The 20,084-nt window shown below is 49.5% G+C and overlaps 9 protein-coding genes across 9 annotated transcripts; 7 read left to right on the top strand and 2 right to left on the bottom strand.

Moving 5' to 3' along the window:
- Positions 1-15: 15 nt before the first annotated feature.
- Positions 16-1,297, top strand: MCYG_07043 (alpha/beta hydrolase fold protein; the record flags this gene model as incomplete). The annotated part of the gene is made up of 4 exons (XM_002845033.1): positions 16-239; positions 309-454; positions 525-1,108; positions 1,160-1,297. 4 exons carry the CDS (start codon positions 16-18, stop codon positions 1,295-1,297), a joined length of 1,092 nt encoding a protein of 363 aa, XP_002845079.1.
- A 145-nt stretch (positions 1,298-1,442) lies between these two features.
- Positions 1,443-2,521, bottom strand: MCYG_07044 (coatomer subunit epsilon; the record flags this gene model as incomplete). Its single annotated transcript, XM_002845034.1, has 4 exons — positions 1,443-1,545; positions 1,621-1,859; positions 1,919-2,054; positions 2,115-2,521. The coding sequence occupies 4 exons, from the start codon at positions 2,519-2,521 to the stop codon at positions 1,443-1,445; spliced, it is 885 nt and encodes a 294-aa protein (XP_002845080.1).
- A 273-nt stretch (positions 2,522-2,794) lies between these two features.
- MCYG_07045 (C6 zinc finger domain-containing protein) lies at positions 2,795-5,639 on the bottom strand (the record flags this gene model as incomplete). Its single annotated transcript, XM_002845035.1, has 4 exons — positions 2,795-3,824; positions 3,889-4,544; positions 4,606-4,858; positions 5,467-5,639. The coding sequence occupies 4 exons, from the start codon at positions 5,637-5,639 to the stop codon at positions 2,795-2,797; spliced, it is 2,112 nt and encodes a 703-aa protein (XP_002845081.1).
- A 228-nt stretch (positions 5,640-5,867) lies between these two features.
- MCYG_07046 (conserved hypothetical protein) lies at positions 5,868-7,368 on the top strand (the record flags this gene model as incomplete). Its single annotated transcript, XM_002845036.1, has 5 exons — positions 5,868-5,962; positions 6,018-6,234; positions 6,296-6,997; positions 7,058-7,155; positions 7,215-7,368. 5 exons carry the CDS (start codon positions 5,868-5,870, stop codon positions 7,366-7,368), a joined length of 1,266 nt encoding a protein of 421 aa, XP_002845082.1.
- Positions 7,369-7,749: 381 nt separating this feature from the next.
- MCYG_07047 (uncharacterized protein) lies at positions 7,750-8,228 on the top strand (the record flags this gene model as incomplete). The annotated part of the gene is made up of 2 exons (XM_002845037.1): positions 7,750-7,957; positions 8,128-8,228. 2 exons carry the CDS (start codon positions 7,750-7,752, stop codon positions 8,226-8,228), a joined length of 309 nt encoding a protein of 102 aa, XP_002845083.1.
- A 2,799-nt stretch (positions 8,229-11,027) lies between these two features.
- MCYG_07048 (amino acid transporter) lies at positions 11,028-12,970 on the top strand (the record flags this gene model as incomplete). Its single annotated transcript, XM_002845038.1, has 5 exons — positions 11,028-11,170; positions 11,246-11,393; positions 11,459-11,566; positions 11,634-12,391; positions 12,463-12,970. The coding sequence occupies 5 exons, from the start codon at positions 11,028-11,030 to the stop codon at positions 12,968-12,970; spliced, it is 1,665 nt and encodes a 554-aa protein (XP_002845084.1).
- Positions 12,971-14,103: 1,133 nt separating this feature from the next.
- MCYG_07049 (phosphotransferase family protein) lies at positions 14,104-16,007 on the top strand (the record flags this gene model as incomplete). Its single annotated transcript, XM_002845039.1, has 5 exons — positions 14,104-14,532; positions 14,600-14,817; positions 14,873-15,054; positions 15,107-15,704; positions 15,761-16,007. The coding sequence occupies 5 exons, from the start codon at positions 14,104-14,106 to the stop codon at positions 16,005-16,007; spliced, it is 1,674 nt and encodes a 557-aa protein (XP_002845085.1).
- A 646-nt stretch (positions 16,008-16,653) lies between these two features.
- Positions 16,654-17,621, top strand: MCYG_07050 (conserved hypothetical protein; the record flags this gene model as incomplete). The annotated part of the gene is made up of 4 exons (XM_002845040.1): positions 16,654-16,816; positions 16,946-17,114; positions 17,181-17,243; positions 17,312-17,621. The coding sequence occupies 4 exons, from the start codon at positions 16,654-16,656 to the stop codon at positions 17,619-17,621; spliced, it is 705 nt and encodes a 234-aa protein (XP_002845086.1).
- Positions 17,622-18,303: 682 nt separating this feature from the next.
- Positions 18,304-19,672, top strand: MCYG_07051 (conserved hypothetical protein; the record flags this gene model as incomplete). The annotated part of the gene is made up of 4 exons (XM_002845041.1): positions 18,304-18,343; positions 18,441-19,027; positions 19,090-19,150; positions 19,215-19,672. 4 exons carry the CDS (start codon positions 18,304-18,306, stop codon positions 19,670-19,672), a joined length of 1,146 nt encoding a protein of 381 aa, XP_002845087.1.
- Between the last annotated feature and the right edge of the window lie 412 nt (positions 19,673-20,084).

The following is a 20,084-nucleotide window of genomic DNA, read 5'->3' on the forward strand; positions in this document are numbered from 1 at the left end:
ATAGCAACACCCAGCATGGCGACCGGGAAGGCCCTCACGCCCGTCAACTCGCTAGTAAAGCTGACACTGGCCGAGAAGCTGGACTTTCTACCAGCAGGACTCGGTCTGCTTGCGACGGCGATAGCTGCAGCCATCACCGGCCTGGTGCGCGGGCGGGACGGCGCCAGGACGTACAGGACTCACATCCGCCACGCTGTCGTCCGGAGATTCCTATGGCGCATGTCCATAAGACAGCTTCGGTAGGTAGACAAACCCCGGATCATAAAACGGCTGGCTTCTCCAATTGTATGCTGACTGCTCCCTGACAGCTTTATGTATCCATCTACGGCTCAGGCATACGAGCTCTATGCAAGAGGCCGTGGCATCAAGCCCCAGACGGTGCAGCTTGAACATGGCGCTCAGGGGCACTGGCTCGGGGAGAAGGATGCAAAGAACGTAGTGATATACTACCACGGTAGGCCGAGCATCTTTCAATAGATATATATATATATAGAGAGAGAGAGAGATACTTACAATGCTTGTAGGAGGCGGGTTTGCTCTGCCTGCATACCCTGCGTACTTCCAGCTGTACTCTGCTCTGCTCAAGCAGCTCAACGCAGCCGGCAAAGACGTCGCTTTCTTCTTTCTCTCATATACCCTCAGTCCCGAAGGCGTCTATCCCACCCAGCTTAGACAGGCAGTCGGCGCCCTTCGCTACATCGTTGAAGAAACACGCCGCGACCCGCAGAATGTCTTCCTCGGCGGTGACTCGGCAGGGGGGAATCTCACGCTCGGGGTGCTCTCTCATCTCTCCCATCCACACAAAGACATACAGCCCCTGAAGATATCTGCTCCTCTGGGCGGTGCTTTCACCATGGCCCCCTGGGTCTCGATGGCCGACAAGGTGCCGTCGTACACCAGGAATGCAAAGAGAGACTATCTCTCTCTGGAGTGCGGAAGAAGCTGGGCGCAAGCCTTCATCGGCAACGCGGAGCCTGATAATTATAACCATGCCATCCAAGCGCCTCCGGAATGGTGGAAGGATATCAAGACCAAGTCTCTGCTCGTCTACGTTGGGTCGGACGATGTCATAGTTGACTCGGTCACTCAGTTCGTCGAGAAAATCAAGGTGAGCCACTCTATACCTGACTACGCTTCTTTTATACTGATCCGTAATCAGCCTGTTGTTCCGTTCACACAGTACATGATCTGCGAGGGAGAACCGCATATCGGTCCCATCATCAATCGCCGTTTTGGCAATAGGGAGGAGACCAAAATGGGCAAGACGTTGAGGCTTTGGTTCATGGAGAATCTGTAGTTGACTTCTTATGATACCATCTATTTTACATTTTAACTGAATAAACGTCATTTACTGGGTTTAATGTCAAGGTGTGAATGTAGACCGTAAAATTCATTATTAGTGGATAAACGCCAGGTTCTATATCGTGAAATTCAAGCCATCACTAGGCTTTGACAGAATATTTCGCCGCAGCCGTGTCGAAGAGAGCCGACTTTTCCTCCAGGTCGGTGAGGAATGCATGGTCGGGTTGAACCTTGCTCAATTTTCTATTTTGTATCAGTATCGGCACAATATCTAGAGTAAGATGGAAGAGCGGAGGTAGTTATGAAAAGGGTTCATACGCTATCAATTCCTCTTTGTCCTTTCCACCGATTGCATTCAATACAATCGAGTTGGCGAGTACTTGTGGATCCTCGGGGTATTTCTGAATGGCCGATTGCAGTGCAGCCTCTGCCTCTGGAAGACGGCCCAGATGCAGTTCGGACACAGCTTGACCGACTATCGACAGTGCAGAAGATGTACTGGGGACGGAAGCAAGTTCTTCGTAGACGTAGAAAGCAGCCTGGTACTTCTCACCACCCTAATATCCGTCAGTCTGGTGGTACATCGTAAGGTGTGCATCCGTGTGCGCAAACGTACCATTCTCATGCCCACCCAGGACTCTGCCAAGTTAACCAGCAGTGAGTCCTGCGCCCACCTTCGAGCTGCCTGGACTTCTTTTAGCGCGAGGTCGGACCTGTTTTGCTGGAGGTGTATCTGAACAATCAAAGCGACACTAATACGGCCTGCTCGTTAGCTCCATGTAACCCATAGGTCCAGGTACGGCACAGCTCACGCCTCTAGATTTCCAGAGTGTTTTGATAGCAGGGCCAAAGCCTCTGCTGTCTTGTCTTGAGCATGCAGCACTTGACCGGCAAGCACCTGCACTGCCGCGTTATCCCCATGCTTGGCCGCCAGGTCTTCAGCCAGCTTCAAGGCCTCTGCTTCGTTTCCAGACGCATGCTGTGCCAACGCCGCAACCGCATCCAACTCTGGTGTGTCCCGCTTGGCCCCTAGGCTTTTTAGGACTTCTTTACTCTGCCCGACGGCAATCTGAGCGCGCAGCTTTAGAACACGGGCGGCGAGAGCGTTTTCAGAGGAGAAGGACGAGGTGTCGAAGTCGACTACCTGCTCATACTGTCCTTGGTAGAAGGCATTCTGGATGTTGAGAAGCTCTTGTTTCAAGGTATCAAGGTCAGCCATGTTGTAAACACTGCCATTGGAGCCCTATACGCACCTCCTTCTGCCGAAAAGGGATCCATCATGTCAAATATCGTTAACCAAATATGAATTAAATCGTCTTCCGGCTTGTCTCTGTTTTGTCTCTCTGTCGCTTTTTGGTGCCACCTGCACCCTTTCTCCGGATTTACGTCGGGCCGACTTCTACCTCGACCTTCAACATCGAGCAATACATCGAGACACATATTCATTCTCCAATATACTGATACTATTGCAGCATTCTATATCATGGCCATGCTAGAACATACCAGGGTTGCTCTCAAGATCCTGGAATACCCCGTCCCATTGAGAATAGTCCAGGACACCGTTGATATCCCACGGCTCAGCCCATAAGCCTGTCAGGTTTCCCCCTTCGGTGTCGTGGAGTGCATTTCCCTCTGGCAAAGACCCTATATGCTGGACAGGTGCCGTCTCTCTCGCCAACGCTATCGACTTATTTCTGGGTTGGTTGTCTGGCTTGGAGTCGCTACCTGTGAAAAGGCCCCATTTTGCTGCTACCTCTCTGAGCTTCTTCAGGCCTCTTGCGGCGACGATGCTACTTACAGCCGCTGCCTCTAGTGTACGGCAGCACTCCAGGATCTCTCGAGCTCGCTCTTCTGCGCAAGGTTCGTTTCTGTTGAAGTGGTAATCCATTGCCAAGACGGCTGTGGCAAGGAACACCTGGTATGCGATGGCCCAAACCTTGGATGGATCCGGAGTCGAAGGGTCGATACTCTTTCGCATCCGCCGTTCGACCTCGAGCACCACCCGGGCCGACCTGACACAGGCCATGCGAGAGTATGCATAGCGCGGGTCGCGAGCTCCGAGGGCGAGATAAGGCCTATGCAAACGAGATAGTCTCGTGTAAGCTCCGAACTGGGCCATCACTCGTTGCCACTTGAGGTAGGGCCGCTCCCTGTCCAGTTCCGCTTGATTCCTCTCCATTGCACTATGCTCGCCGCCCTCGCTTTCTTCATGTCGGAAGAAATATGGTACCGTGGCGATAAATTCCCCGATTTTCTTGTCGAAGGCGAGCACTTGATCATAGTCCATCTCATTGAACTCTAGCCCCTCTTTATTGGCGGTTTCCATAAACTCCACTAATAACATGGATAGTTTACATCGAAAGATAAGGTAAGTTACCTCTGTCGGCTCGGTCAAGGGCTTGTTAGGACAGGAAGACGGCGTTATTTCGTGGTCATCTGCGTTACTGGGAAGATCTACATGCATCTGATAAGGATGCACCATATAAGTTCCCGCCTGAGGTCCTGATATGAAAGCAAAGACCCTGTATACATGCAACGTTAGCCTCAATCCGACATCAATATGTCAAGGGCAGTTGATTAATATACCAATCCGTGGACGCAATGTGCCACCAGATACGCCGTTTAATCTCCAACTCTAGCCTATCATACGGTCCATTCTGCCGTAGTCTCTTATTTTTTGGCGAATCCAATTGGTGTAAGGATAAGGCCTGAGCAGACATATACATTGCTGCCGCTAGAACTCGGGCTGAGCGGATGGCACCAGTGTTTCCTAGCAAACAAGTTGCCACTAATAGGACAGTTTGAATGGATTCGACTGTGGGGTGTTCTAAATGCCTAGCCACAGCTAATGCCTGGCTAGCCATTTCAACATACTCTTGATAGGATCTATCTCGAGACATGTCGGAGCCATTGAAAGCCGAAGTTGACAAGGAAAAGTACTTCGATAGTGCGAATACTGCGCAGATGAGTGCAAGAACCGGGAGGTTTGGTCTGAGGTCCGCTCCTATTTGCTGGTATGTCTCCAGGACATGGCGTCTCAGAGTTGGCATGTGCAGCAAGCGATATGCCCAACAGACATGTTCCTGGTAGTAGTCAACAAACTCGATAGCCCTCGAATATGAAGGAAGGAAGGACTGAAGTTGGGAGCTGGTTATGGTCAGTCCTGGAGTATGTGGCCAACCCCCGGGGAACTGAGGCTGGTCTCTTTCTGCGGGTTGCATTAGACTGTCGATGATTCGAGCCTATCCAAGGAATGTCATTAACCCCCCATGGCTGATCATAACCCATGAAGCAGATACTCACTGCCATATCTCCACCATCTTCAACCGACTCATACTCATGTTTGTTCTCGGATGGCCCTATCACCGCCGACTCAAACCCAATGCCTTCTACTTCTACCCTAGTATCAGGGATAGCTCTCTCCTTCGGGAGTGATCGAAATAGATAAGCAGGTGTATTTGAACTTGCGACATCCCCGGTTTTAAATATTTCTTCGAAAGGAATACCAAGCTTTTCTTCAATTCTTTTCACGCGTTCCTCGAGTCTCCCGAGAGTCCTACCGAAAGTCAGATATAAACAGCCACATGGCGATTATAACAAACGCTACCGGTACTTTTATCTGCTAGTATGATATGCAGAGTACAAGGAACGGTTTGCTATAATACGCTTTATCACTTGCAAGATGATAGATATAACTTCTTACGTTATTTGACCAGTCTGACCACCCACACTGGACGGGACCGGGCTCGGTTTTGCTTCATATCTCCTGGCTACAATGGCAAGTTAGCTCTGTTAGCCGATAAATCATAGCAACAGCCACTTGGTTCTATATCAAGGTAATATAAGAAGCCGATGTAGAGAGCCCAGGAACTTCGCAATATGAGCTCAGACCATGCACCACTCACTATTATATGAAGGAACGCATTCTATATTGCGCAAGCGGCAGTTTGCGCAAGGAAACTCCCTGGTACATTTGAGCTTTTTGCTTCGACAGAATTGACAGGATACAGGATCCTGTCGTCTCCGAGGCTTCGGACTGTCCGACGTATCTAAAGCCCGCTTCATCGGTACACAGCTAGAGATCGGTTGAAAGGCAATTTCAACTATGAAAACAATTCATAAGCACAACCAACCTATGGATGAGAGCATCTTTTTCGGATCTACGACGCCAGGCTCATATTCAACGATGCAATGCTGCGTGTTCGAGCGAGCTGAACGCCCGGAAGCTCCACGGAGCCTCGGACTTTCCGGTCCCGGCTCCGAACAAAGCGTCCGATGTCGAGATACAGCCCAATAGCAACCACAAGATGCCTTTGGATACCCGGAATGACCGTCATGTTTCTATCTAGCAATTTGAAACATGACGGAAGAAGAGCTGGTCTCTAGGCCTTTTGGCCTCGTGTTCTGGCCTGGTAATGAGCATGGGCGAAGATGGAGAGTGAGTATAAAAGGTCGTCGAAGGACTCTTTATACCCCTACATTCCATTTTTGACAGGCTACCCAACTATCGATCACAGCGTGTTTAACTTATCTCTCGTCTTATTGTTTCTTGCAAGTGAAAAGAGATGGCAGGGGTATCGTCTTCCGGTGATCCAGAAAAAAGGCACGATGCCTTGAGCGAGGAGACGATAACTAAATCAGCTCAAGAATCAGAATGGCAGTGAGTGATGATACCCTTAACTATGAGAGAATTACCCTACTAAGCCTTCGTCTAGTTGTCGTGCGGTTCTTACGCTTATTGGTACAACATGTATCCTATTCTGTACGGTTGGCTTTGTCAACGCTTTTGGTGTATTTGAAGAGTTCTACTCCAAAACCTTTTTCCATGATAAATCCCTATCTGAAATATCATGGTTTGGGTCGTTCAATGTATTCTGCATGTTTTCAGGAGCTCTGGTCACGGGGATACTAAGTGATCTCTACGGTCCTACGGTCAGTGTAACCCCTACTATCTCCATGAGGACAATGGCTTATGCTTGAGGGTTGGCTACAGTGGCTACTAAGAGGGGGAACCGTCATGGCACTGCTTGGAATATTCATGACGTCTCTTTGTCGAGAATACTACCAGTTCTTCCTCGCACAAGGATTGCTCTTTGGTTTAGGGGTAGCGGGCCTCTTCTTACCGAGTTATGCCACCACATCACTTTATTTCGTGAAGCACAGAGCACTAGCATTAGGAATCACCGTTGGCGGGTCTTCGATAGGCGGTGTGGTCTGGCCAATTGCCCTTCGTCGACTTCTCGTGGAAGTTGGTTTTCCATGGACGATGCGCATCGCGGGATTTATCATGATGCCTCTCTTGGTAATTGGCTGCCTCACCGTCCGCCTTCCACAGAAGAAAAGAGAAAAGAAACCGAAACCGAACATCAAAGCAATGAAAACATTGGCGTTTGGCCTCCTAGCTGCCGCTCTGTTTTTTGCCTCGATGGGACTATTTGTCCCATTCTATTTTATCACGTCCTATTCTATACACCTAGGAAAGGACCCTGAGACTTCATTCTACTTGATCTCCGTTACCAACGCGACCAGTTTGTTTGGCCGCCTGCTTCCTGGATTCTGGGCCGACAGGTACGGTAAATTTAATACCCTGATTCTGGCCACGCTATTCTCTGGGATCATCTGTTGTTGTATAACAGCGGCAACGTCGCTGGGTGGACTGATGGTCATTGCGGCGGCATATGGGTTTGCGTCCGGGGTATGTTTGCCCGTTTCCCGTCCGCGTTGCACTAACAGGCTAACCAAACTGCTTGAACAGGCTATTATTAGTATACAGGGGGCTTGTGCTACCCAACTTGTTGATCCAGCTACATATGGTGCAGCCATGGGAGCAGTTTTGGGAGTATGCTCCATCGCGTAAGTTGCAACTCCTCTGTTGCACACATGATGAAGCTTGTTGCTGATAACATGACCAGGAGCCTTATTGGGTCACCCATAGCGGGCGAACTTGCAACGAGGCACGGTTTCCTTTCGGCAACTGAATACGGGGGTGCTTCCTTGTTGGCAGGGAGTGCTTGCCTGGTTGCATCCAGAGCGCTGCAAAGTACCCAACTTTTCAAAGCAGTCTAGGCATCTTCAGGTTGAGAGAATCGCCGTGCCTTAATTTGTATTAGACGGTTTATTTAGACTATTTGTTTACTGGGGGTTGGGGAAGGATAACAAACCATCTTCATTGTCATCTACAAAGATCCTCCACAACTAACCAATTATTATAAGTATATCGAGGGGGTAATGGTATACCTGCCCACCGCCACGGTGAGGTAGATGTAATCTGATCAGAACCCTTCTCTGTCCAGCCACGGTGATGGGAATATAATAAGGAAGCTCTTCCAGTGACTGCTTCTTCTCTTGATGTATTCTATTCTATGTATACAAGAAAGTGAGCTGGGGCTCATGCTTATGTAAGTAACATCACGTGTTAAATGGTTATATTCATCACGTGATATAAAAATGGGCACGAAGGAGAGGGCAAAAGAAAAAGGAGCCCAAGACGAACGACAAGAAAGAAGCAAGACATGCGCATGGCAAAGATTCGCATGGCCTTTTGGTCGTGATGGCGATGGCGACCGCGAACATGGCTTTTACTTTTTTTTCTTTACATGCAAGCAAGAGGGCCACGCTATCGAATCGGCTGTCCTGTGCCCGTTCTCTGTACAGGGTAAATGACATTCTAATATAGCTGTGGCGACAGGGCCCGTTACACTAGGGGAATTTTATCACCCTCAGGATAAGAAAAAGAAAAGGAGAAGAAGCTGAAGGATATAATTAGAAGCATTAAGCTTCCAGTTTTCCACGCCTTTTGACAGCTTCTTCGTTTGACAGTCTTAGTCGATCGAGCGAAGCGAGGACGAGTCGTTGGAATTAGATGTTGGAAGATGGGCGATGGCATGGAGAAGAAGGAGGGAGCAAGGAGGGAGGACTGGAGTTGATGGAGCCGAACTGCAGTCTGGGGAGTTTTTTGCGGGGACTCCGCGATATCTTCCATCCTGGAGGTATCCATACACTACGAAGATACTCTGGATGGAGAAGATATATATATACATACATACATACATATGCTATACCCTTCATCTTCGTGTCTACTCTGCTGTCTCTGCGACTTACTCTCTCCTACTGCTCTCCTCCCTACTCGCAATGTACTTCATACCACTACCTGCGAATCCCCCGCGTCCCCCACCAGATACGAGGGTCTTATGTAATAGGATGGCATGTGACTTTCCGGTGTATCACCTGTTACATATATTACCACTACAGTACGATGATAAATTACCACTAGAATACGCCGTACCCACTTATATAAACAAGGTTCGACGGAAGAAACGAAGAAAAGAGATGCAGATGCAGATGGAGATGGAGAGTTATAGAGGGTACATTATATGTACGGCGTATTATAGGTAGAGATACCTAGCGTATGTACGGAGCATACTATGTAGGATGCAAGATAAGTTTACGTAACTCCCTGAACCCTTCCAGAAGCAGCAGGACGCAAGCCAAGATCGGAGGGAACGAACTTACGGGTAATATCATGGCCTGCTAAGCATATGGATTATCTTCATAAAAGGGAGAGGAACCCATGTTACAGGATGATAAGACTAGCGGACGTAACCCCAGGCTGAGACTGGGGCGGATGGGGGAGAGGGAAGAGCTATCCGTCCAGGTCGATATAGCAGGATAATATACTCATAGGGTTACCATACGTATATGTATACATAGTGTAGTACTTATCCGGGAGAGAGATAGAGAACGACAATGGTCGGGTATCTCCGCCGGGTACTTAGCCACGCGCACGTATACAAGTTGTAGACTTAGCCAGATCTACGGGCCAAGCAGATGTCAAGTTGGCGAAGCGGCGGGGACGACCGAGCCCAAAAGGCAAAAGAGAAAGAGAAGAACAAAATCGCTCAACCATTTCCTTGCCCCAGACTAGTGTGATTTCCAGAATATTCCCTGTTCGGGCAATCTGCGCCGGGCGATGGTTGATGTGGAAGGTGATGGGATGGGAAGGGTTGATAGGACGAGAAGGGTTGGCGATGACAGGAGAACGGCCGAGAGTGGCCGGGGGGTCAGAGTAAAATGGGCGTACTATGTAAGTACGCTGTATGGATGTTGGAGTATATGCAGAGATCTCGCTGGTCCTTCCAGAAGACGGTTTGGATGGGTTGGGCGGGAAGGTGATGCGCCTCGCGTGCTCTTTCGAGCCTCTTGGGTGGACTCTTTACCCGCTGATACCCATCTGCTCCCACCCCCCGGTCGACAAGGTGGCAGGAGAAATAAACTGATATCCGCCTGGCTGGTCGTTGTTGAAGGGATGTTGAGTTGTTCTTTTCTTTTTTTTTCTTTTTTCCTCCATCTCTCCCAGCCAGAACCTTGACGGCGGGAGATTATGTGCATTCCTGGGGGGGAGAGTCTTTTTTATCTTTCCAGGAGACAAAGTCACGGGTATTCCATCTAGTATCATGATTTAATACTTCCGGATAGAGTGTAAGTCTGTTGAGGTTAATGACTGGCCTGTTCTCAGGGACGGAGGAGGCTCGCTTCACGACACCCTCTCGCTTCAGAGAACTGGGTCAACACGTCAGATGTTCACCGGCCACCGATGGGTTTGACAAGTCGCGGGATGCTTGCTCGATGCTTGCTGATAGCCTGGGGGTTGAGAACGCAGCTTGGCGCTTTCTTGGGTTCTTGGGGGGAAACTTGGGGGGAAACTTGCTATGTAACGCTGCGCGAGCTGCTGGCGCGCGGCGTAGTGCGACGGTGATATTAACCCAGCATCGACATCACAAAGCCATCGAATCATTATTGATGCGTAAATAGTACGCCGTCGCAGGACCTCGAACGCCTTTGTGAACCAAGCTCACCCCGAATGGCTTTTGCAGTGGCGTCAGCTTGGTTTTTTGCCCTTCTTCTTTTTCCTTGTCTGGCTGAGCATCTCTTCGTCCCCTTTTGCCATCCTTCATCTCCCTTCGTATCGTCAGCTCTTCTCTGCGCCTGCTGGTTGGCTGGCCTGGCTTGCCCTTCCCACCCATCTCGCTCTCTTTTATTTTATTTTTTCCCTATTGTTTCTTTTCGTATGCTTCCTTAGCCCGCCTAATGGAGAGGAAAGGAAAAAGCAACGGGATATTCCCCACAAGCTGTTTTAAAATTGGATGGAAGCAAGGGATGCATCTAGCGTGCTGTACTGTGATGTACCAGGCCCTGTAAAAAAAAAAAAGGCTTGATCCCTGGTTTGTCGAACGCTGGTTAGTGGTTGGATCTTGGGGGAGAGCTCTGTGGAGAGGGAGGGAGGAAGCAACAGCGGCAGCACCATCTCCCCTCAACAGCCAAAGGTGAAGTCCGGGGATGGACCGTACTAGGGATGGCTCGAGAGTTAATATGCAGGTTTTTAATATTTCTGATAGAAAAAAAAAAGGAAGGGCGGAAGGTTGACTAGGGTGTACGCAGTTAGCCTGCGCCGGGGTTTGGGAGTCGTTGAAGGAGGAGAAGATACAATGTATATGTACGCCGTATCGACACAGATATATATATATGTATGTATATATCCACAGCTGGCTTTTCTTCTTCTTCTTCCCTCTCTTCTCTTCTCTTTCTTCCCTTGCGACAGCTCTTGTATTTCTTCTCTCCTATCCCTTGTCTCTTCCACTCTCTCCCCTCTCCCGCTCACCCAGGGGATACCTGCTCTTGTCTGCTGATACAAGTCGTCACACAAACTGGTAGCCACGGAGAAGGCCATGGACGAGAAGACGGAGATGGCTCCGGCCTACGACCATCACCCTCACAAGGCCGTCGATGTCAAGAATGCCGCGTACGGAGAGGCTGCTGACCTGTACGGCGATGCTGAAGCTGCCGAACGATACGGTTATGTCTCCAGAGGGTAGGCCATCGACCAAACTCGAACTTCCCTCCCTCTCTCTCTCTTGCGATATATCGTTGGCTAACTGACTACTAGATTGAAATCTCGACACATCCAGTTCATCGCTCTCGGTGGAACTATCGGCACTGGTCTCTTCCTGGGTATCGGACGAGCTCTCACCCAGGGTGGTCCGCTCTCTCTGCTCATCGGCTACACCTTCGTTGGTCTCGCCATCTTCGCAATGGTATGTTTGGCGATGCAACTCCCAATTGGAGCTCAAGATGCGGGTTTGCTAATCTGTATGTCCAGATGATGTCCCTTGGTGAAATGGCTACCTGGCTTCCGCTCCCCGGTGCGATCCCGCAATTCTGCGCCAGATACGTCGACGACTCTGTCGGTTTCGCCGTCGGTTGGAACGTAAGCAGTCCACTTGGTTGAACTTTTCTGCGCAAGGGAAACCAAGGCTTTACTGACAGCTCTGCAGCTCTGGTATCAATGTTCGATCACTCTCTGTGTCGAGATCTCTGCCGCCGCCGTCATCATCCAGTACTGGCCCGGTGCGCGGGACATCAACGTCGCAGCATGGATCGGTCTCGTCATCGTCATCATCGTCTTCCTCAACGTCTGGGCCGTCTCCGTCTACGGTGAGGCCGAATTCATCTTCGCCAGTATCAAGATCATCACCATCGTCGGCCTGCTTATCCTGGCCCTGGTCATCGACCTCGGTGGCAGCCCTACCCATGACCGCATCGGATTCAGATACTGGAAGAACCCCGGTGCGATGAACCAGTACTTTGGCACCGGCGACAAAGGCCGCTTCCTCGGTTTCTTCTCCACCCTCGTCAACGCTGCCTTCTCCTTCGGTGGTGTCGAGTCTGTCGCCTGTGCTGCCGGTGAGGCTGAGAACCCGCGCAAGAACATCCCAAAGGCCGTCAAGCGTGTCTTCTGGCGTATCCTCTTCTTCTATGTCCTCGGTGCTCTCTTCCTCGGCATGCTTGTTCCATTCAACGACAAGAACCTGCTCACGGCCCAGAAGAACAATGACCCCGGTGCGGCTGCCTCTCCATGGGTCATTGCCATCCAGCGTGCCTCTATCCCGGTCCTTCCATCCATCATCAACGCCGTCATTCTCACCTCCGCCACCTCCTCCGGAAACGCCTTCTTGTACACCGGAAGCAGATACCTCTACGGCCTCGCCCAGAACAGACAGGCTCCCCGTTTCCTCCTGCATTGTACCAAGCAGTAAGTCCTTCTCTCTCTCTCTTCTTCCTAGTCTTTTCCGTTCCTTGCAACCGTGCTGACCCACCATCCAGGGGTGTCCCAATCTATGCCGTCGGTGTGACTGCCTCCATCTCTCTCCTCACCTTCATGGCCTCCACCACCGGCTCTGCTCAGGTCTTCATCTGGTTCCAGAACCTCACCACCATTGCCTCCCTCTTCAACTGGGTCAGCGTTCTGGTTGCGTACATCCGCTTCCACGCCGCCCTCCAGGCCCAGGGTGTCGACCGCAACACTCTCATCCTTAAGTCCCCATTCCAGCCTTACCTCGCCTGGGTCGCCCTCATCTTCTTCTCCATCATCATCTTCTTCAACGGCTTCGACACCTTCAGACCCTTTAAATTCCAGTCCTTCTTCACCGCCTACATCGGTATCGCCGTCTACTTCGGTCTTCTCATCTTCTGGAAAGTTTTCAAGAGAACCAGATGGATTCCATCCGCCGAGGCTGACATCTTCACCGGCAAGGCCGCCATGGACGCCGTCGAGTGGCCAGAGCAGATCCCAAGAAACGTCATCGAGAAGATATGGTTCTGGATCGCGTAGTGTGCTTCCTCGCTGCATCTTGCATATTTCCCTTTAATCTTTCTTTCTTCTTCTTCCTTTTCGCATTCATGGGACCCTTAAAGATTGCCATTCGTGTCTTTGTATTTGATACCTTTTTCATTCCCTCGTCCTCACCTCAATCCATCCGACCAGCCCGTTCCTAATCAAAGCTTAGAATCAGCGAGCTTCGATATACATATATTCCCTTCTCTCACCTTGTCGCCCTTCTCCTTCTCACCCGTTTCTCACCATCTCCTCGCACGCCAGACATCATGTACACTCACGCACGCAATCATAAGAATATCTGAAACGCATAACGAAGTCAAACATTGATATGTGCTCCTGAAACATTCGTCTTCGTAGATGTAATCACAGACTGCCAACAGGAAGTAGCAATGGAAAAAAGATAAATAAACCAGCAGCCCTCTTTTCGTCTTTATATATCGACCGGCTCTTACGGACGAGAAATCTTCCCTTCATGCTCCGCCGTCGTCTCCACTCCTGAGGGTATTCTCCATCCAAGGGCGTCAACTTACGAACCGTTTGCTCCACAACCGGCCAATCGCATACACGACAGCTGAACCTCAGCCGAAGGACATTATAAATACAGCATCTCTTCTCACCATGAGTGCGTTTATCGTCTTCTCGTTCATCCACTTCTGCTCAGCTGGTGGATCTGACATCCTCGTCCCCAGCGAGTGACGAAGGTGCTTGTCTTCTTTTACCGGGTAATCGGCACTTGATGTTGCTTGGTCTTGACTCTCAGACAGCCATGGCCTTTGCCTAGGTCCAAGACTAAGGCCTTAGACATGAAAATATAGCAGTAAAAAGTACATCTCGCAGGGTAGTGACCAAAAAGCCGCAATGGCGACGCTGTACATCCCATGATTCTGACATTATCCAAAGAGTTCCAGGGTTTTCTTTCTCCCTTCCCTTGTATACCGACCAGCTCGGTAGATACCTGCCTCTAATCATGTTCATCCTAGGCACGTTAAAAGAGTGCATAATATAACGATTTAGAGAGCAACGTTGATGGTATAATATTAACGAGGAACCATTAACTACTTGGATATCATCGACGTCCCCAGCAGAAATTCGTCTTAACGGCATACCTCATTATATATGCAGTCATCATGGCTAAAGTTGCACGCATCTTTAACCGATACCAGAGTCTTTTACCTATACTGTTTAGAGAGACTAGGCCGTCACCACCTCTCTTAAACCGATGCTACTCCTACCAGCAGTTCCAGCCCCAGATGGCTAATATTGTCGGGAACACTCAGGATTTCTTCAGATACACAAGTGGACGATGGGTCTGGGATGAAAGGCAGCAGCTTGAAGAGAGGTACCGCGAATTCAATGTACTCGAGTTACAGAAAATTGCTTCAGAGTTATCTTCCTCCGGATCCTGTGTCAGGATGGAAAAGCTGGGAGAAGGGTCCTACAACAAATCTTTCAAGCTCACCATGGACGATGGGAGGGCCGTTGTTGCTCGAATTCCAAATCCGAATGCTGGGCCGGCTTCTTTGACGACGGCATCAGAGGTTGCTACAATGGACTTTGTGGGTAGTTTATAATACTCTCATCTTGCTGGTTGAGCCTTCCCTCGATCTGACAGTTGCTCTTCAGTTAAGAAATGTACTCCACGTTCCAGTCCCTGAAGTCCTTGCATGGAATTCCGCGGTTGATCCTACAAACTATGTCGAGGCTGAGTACATTATCATGGAACATGCCACAGGAAGAAATCTCGCCGACGTTTGGACTGAAATGGGCCTGGAGCAAAAGGTCCAGACAATGGAGGATATTGTGGCCATTCAACGCAAGCTGTTATCATTGAAATTTTCCGGGTATGTATATTTACGGCCTAGGGATGGGATTTCATGTAGTATCTAACTTGAGCAGGTATGGGTGTCTTTTCTATAAGAAAGATGCTCCCCCCGGATCTCAACCTGCACTAGTCACCGGAGACAAATTGTTGCAGGACCAAAAAAATAACATTGCCGGGCAATTTTCAGTTGGGCCGATGGTAGACACTGCATTCTGGGATAAAGGGCGAGGTGGTTTAAATGTTGATCGTGGACCTTGTACGTTGGTTTCATCCTTTCCTGCTGCTGGTCTGAACTAACCATCATATAGGGACTTCTGCATTAGGATATATACAAGCTTTGGCAAACCGAGAGATAACTTGGATTCGGAAGAACGCAACTTCCCGTTCGCCAGATGACCCATTATTTGTTTCGCACAGCCAGAACAACCCTGCTGAACATATTTCTCTTCTCCAGAAATATCTGTCTGTTGCACCTCATCTAATTCCATCGGATGAGGATATTTTGGGATCATTTTTATGGCATCCAGACCTTCGCACTCCTAATATTTTTGTCGACGACAACGGCCGTATAACTAGCATCATAGACTGGCAAAGCACATTCGCCGGTCCCTTATTTCTAGAGGGCCGCCATCCACATTTTCTTGATTATAACGGCGACTTGGTCCTTGAGCTGCCTAAAAACTTTAAGCAGTTAGATAAAGATTCCCAAACTGCCGTGAAGGACAAAGTCACCAAGTCGATCCTGTTATATCTCTATGAAAACTACACAGCAGAAAAGAACCCAATTTTAAGCAGGGTGCTCCAATATCCAAACGGCAAGACGTTGACAGACCCTGTCCGATTTGTAGGGAATACGTGGGATGGAGACATCTTACTCTTACGAGAGTCTTTGATAAGAATACAAAAGTAAGCGAGGCCTTCCACTTATATTAACCTTTTATGCTTACACAGGCTTCGTGAAGGAAGTGGGATTTATTGGGTCGCCCGGATAAGTGCCCTATCAACTTCTCTCCAGAAGAAATTAGTAAACATTATGAGGATGGGGAAGGCTGGAATGAAGTACAGGACTTCTGGGACGCCTTATCAGGGATCATGGGCCGGGATGGCTGGACCTCCCATGAAACATACGACCAAGCTCTTTCCATTTATTCTCAGATCCAGGCTACAGCCGACCCTCCCCCCTCAAGTAACGATGGAGGAGCAAGTTGATTCAATGCAGACGGTGCTACTGACAACAAAGAACATCACCCTATGTTATCGAGCCGGAGGTGGTCTCCAGTTCTCCAAGCCATCCTTTGCTAACCTTCCCAGTTATCCCGCAGGACATCAGAGTCTCATGTGAACCCGAATCTCACGTAGAGCAGGCCAAGTTAAGGCATAAAACTGCCCCGAAGGTCAAATCAAGCATGAAATCATCGCAAGTCAATACTGACAAGGGTGGATTGACTTTTTGTCAGCTGTTAGATAGACTTCCAATACTCTAGTCGTAGCGAGATACGCTGGCAAAGTGGTGGACATGTAATTATTGGCCCTTGATAATAATTTCTCAAAGCTCTCCTACTTAAAGTTGCATTTTTCTCATCACACTGCATACATTCAAGCTTAACGAACAGCTCAGTAGTAAACCTCTGAGGCGTCCTCATCCCTCTATCGTTGAAGGAAGATAATTGTTTCAGGGGCAAGTTATGTATGAAGTTGACATGGCCAATCAAAAGCCGCGAACCTTCGCCGAATAACAGGGTCCGCGTTATTATATATGAAGTCGACGACTATACTATCACTCACGAAATATTCGGCTGGAGAAGTTTTAATACCATAGATACGGTGGGCAGAGCATTGCTTCCATAATTCCAACATGAGCTCTACAAGGACCATCTCAGAGGCGAAGCTTGCCTTTCTTCGCGACCAGGTTCGCGTGCTCTCTGCACCACTCGAGCCGTCTCCCGACTGGCGCGAGTACGGCCCTATAGTCGAGGACGATATTGGCGACAAGTTCATTAACGAGGCGTTACAAAAATGTAAAAATAAATCCTACATGCTCCAGTTATACGTGCCCTCTCACTCATGCATCCCTTCTTGCATCAAGACGGACTTCTTTGTCTTTCTTACATGGTTATGGCCTAATTTTTGACGGTATCAAAATGCAGTGAACACGGTACTGAAGCAGCATAACCGCACTGTCTTCTCGACGCAGGCAATACACCATGTCTCCCAGCAAATCGAGCGTCTTTACTGGAACTCTATCGGTCCTGACCTCGGCGAAGAGAATGCTCGACAACTTGACATCGACAAGGGTGCCGACCTGACGAATACCAGGTATGTTTCAGAGACCATTTGACAGGACCATGTATGTGTACATGCAGCGGCTTATGCTTAACAAAGGAATATTTCTCGATTGCCGGATGAATGGCCTGAGGAGGGGATGAGTGAGGAGGATAAATCTAGGTAAGTATCTCGCAATATGCACGCATGCAAGGGGCAGGCACTCATGACTGGTGATCATGTGTGAAAAGATACGATCTACTTCGGGAACGACTTATCAAGCTTGATGCGGAACGCAAGAGACGAGAGGACCGGCTGTTGCAATATAAGCGGCTCAAAGGCCTACTGGAGCCGTTCGAAGATCCGCTGAATACCATCCAGCCTAACCTTGCCACGAGGGATGGCGAGCTTGGAGCAGAATTGGATCGTATGAGAATGCTGTTGGCCAAGGTGGCAAGCAAAGTTGGGCGAATCCAGAGCGTCAGCTCCAGCTCTGAGCAAGTGGCAGGACCCGTTATGGACCCAGATGAAAAACTAGCCAGGTTGCTGGATATGACCTGATCTCGTATGCCATTGGTCTCTGCTGTTGCCGCAGAAATACGATAGTCTGAATGAGCCAAAGTCAGACTGCAGGTTTGAAAGGGTGCGTAGCGGTACCTAATAAAGAGGTACACAACCGGGTGCCTTCCACTTGGGTTCATCCGAAAGCATACAGGCACCGCCTATAATGGGTGAATAAACACGTCCCCAAGGAGGAGAATTGAAAGGGTATGGCCTTAAAAAGGACACGGCCTGGGGCCCTAGTCCAATGGTCTATATAGATAGACCTTGATGCAAAGGGTCTGTTTCAGAAGTTGCTTTCCTTCTGCTCTTTATAACCAGAGATAGAGCTTGAATGTATCTAGAATAGGACCATCACGGTAGAACTACTGCCACCTTCATTTGTTGAAGATAAAAATATTACTATCCTGTCCTCTGCTCTCTCTGTATTGTGCTGTTGAAGGAGCGTAAGAGCATGCTTAGTCGTTGCTGCCCGTTACTATATAAACACAGAAACCACAAAAACATCCTCCAACTTCAACAACTTCAACATCCACCACCATCTACTCTCTCCAGCAGCATTACTGCTTGTTCTATCTGCATCCACTTTACATCTGCTTCTCCGTTTTCTTCTCTTCTTCCTCCTTGCAAGAGAACATCTAGATATTCACGTGACAGTCACTCTGTCGGAACGGAAGAAGTCATGTCCCGGAACCTTCGCTCACCTTTTGATGAAGATGAAGGTAAGAAAGAAAATAAACAGCAAACATCTTCTTCATCTTCTGCATCTTCACGCGAGATAGACTGATATCTGACCTGTTTCTTCTGTCAATCCTCCAGCATCTCTATCTGACACTGCTGTCCGTCGCCCCGCCCGCGTTGTACGGCGTCCTGCGAGCCGCCATCGCCGGAATAGGACCTCAGTCACCAACGAAGACCTGATCAGCTTCCGCGAGAAGATACTCGGTATCCCACGCTCAGAGCAGCCTCCTATCCCCGGTTCTGAGCCCAAAGAGGAAGACGAGGACTTCTCCGCTATCAACGCTGCTATTGCAGCTTTCAGCATGTCTGTCAGCCAAGGCAGTCCAAGCATAGCGAACAACACTACTGCTGCTCCGTCGAGCTCTACCAGTGGACCCTCTACTGCCGGCCTGTTTACAAACTTCTTCGAGTCGAGCAACTCCAACAACACGGCCGGCAACCCTCCAGCCATGTCTGCTCCCCGCCATAGCAACTCTGCTCCCGCCAGCCCCGCCATGCATAATGGCACTCCGGCCATGCCAGCAATGAACGCCGCCTTCCCGATGAACGCCGGACACCAGATGGACCTTAACCATCTCTATGCCATGGTGAATGAACTAAGTGAGGTCTTGAAGAACAACCGTGACTTGACCAGCGGGATTATTAAGAGCGCTGAAGATATCGCGGTAAGCCCTAGTCACCTGGCAAAATATAAAAAAGAAAAAGCACTAACTGACGTTTTGGATAGCGTCGTGCTGCAGCTGAAGGCACCACCCCAAGTCTACAGGAAGCCAATGGAGAGATCACCGGTATGAATCACTCTGCTACGTTGGTTATAATTTGAATGGTGCACAACTAACATGTTTCAAACAGCTACACGTATTGCCGAGCTCGAACGCGCCCTTGCTAGAGAAAAAAGCCGCGTTGAGACCCTCCGCCACGAGCAGGTTGAGAATATGAAGCTGATCGCCGAGTACGAGAATGCGGTTGGCACTATGGTAGAGCAAATCCGCAACTACTGCTGCAACAACGAAGGCCACTTCCTCTCTCAGAAGCGCCGCTACAACGATCTTCTGCAAGCCGAACGAGATGCGCACCTGGCATCACGTCTGGATCGCGACTACTGGCACGCGCAGACCATGAAGTGCGCCGAGATGATCCGAACAGCCTACCGTCTGCGCTGTGAGGAGGAAGAGCTTCCTCTTCGCATCGTGGCGGGGCTGCAGAACGAGGTGCGGGCTTACCGCAACGCTCTGGGAATGGACCCGGAGAAGCCAGAGGAGGAGTGGGGATGGGAGATCCTCAAGGATGCTCCCCCAGGCGTCGAGTAGCCTGGGAGCCTAGTTGCTCTCCCCTTCCGTCCGCGTAGTACTTCGACTGGACGGACCTGCGATGGCTGATTTTCTGTTGCTCTTCTGTTTTCCCGGTTACTCCAGGGGGAGGACCGGAGGCGTTAGGGGGTTATGAAGATACCCATGGGGTGATAGAGAAAACTTTTTCCCTGGCACGGCGTTAATCTCGGTGGGAGCTCTGCTGATGAACTTCTCTTCTTAGTTCCGATCTCCTAATGTAATGATTTTATCTTTTTATGAGTTGTTTTATGGCCATTGACGAAGAGAGCTTCTGGCTTTGAAATGAGAGAACCGATGACCTTTGACTCTGAATACTATCTCTTGACCCTTAACCGTAAGACTGTCGCTGTAGACCGTCGCTGTAGACCGTCGCTGTAGACTGTGAGACGTT

The sequence above is a fragment of the Microsporum canis genome, genomic scaffold (assembly GCF_000151145.1).
Source record: "Microsporum canis CBS 113480 supercont1.6 genomic scaffold, whole genome shotgun sequence".
Taxonomy (NCBI): Eukaryota; Fungi; Ascomycota; class Eurotiomycetes; order Onygenales; family Arthrodermataceae; genus Microsporum; species Microsporum canis.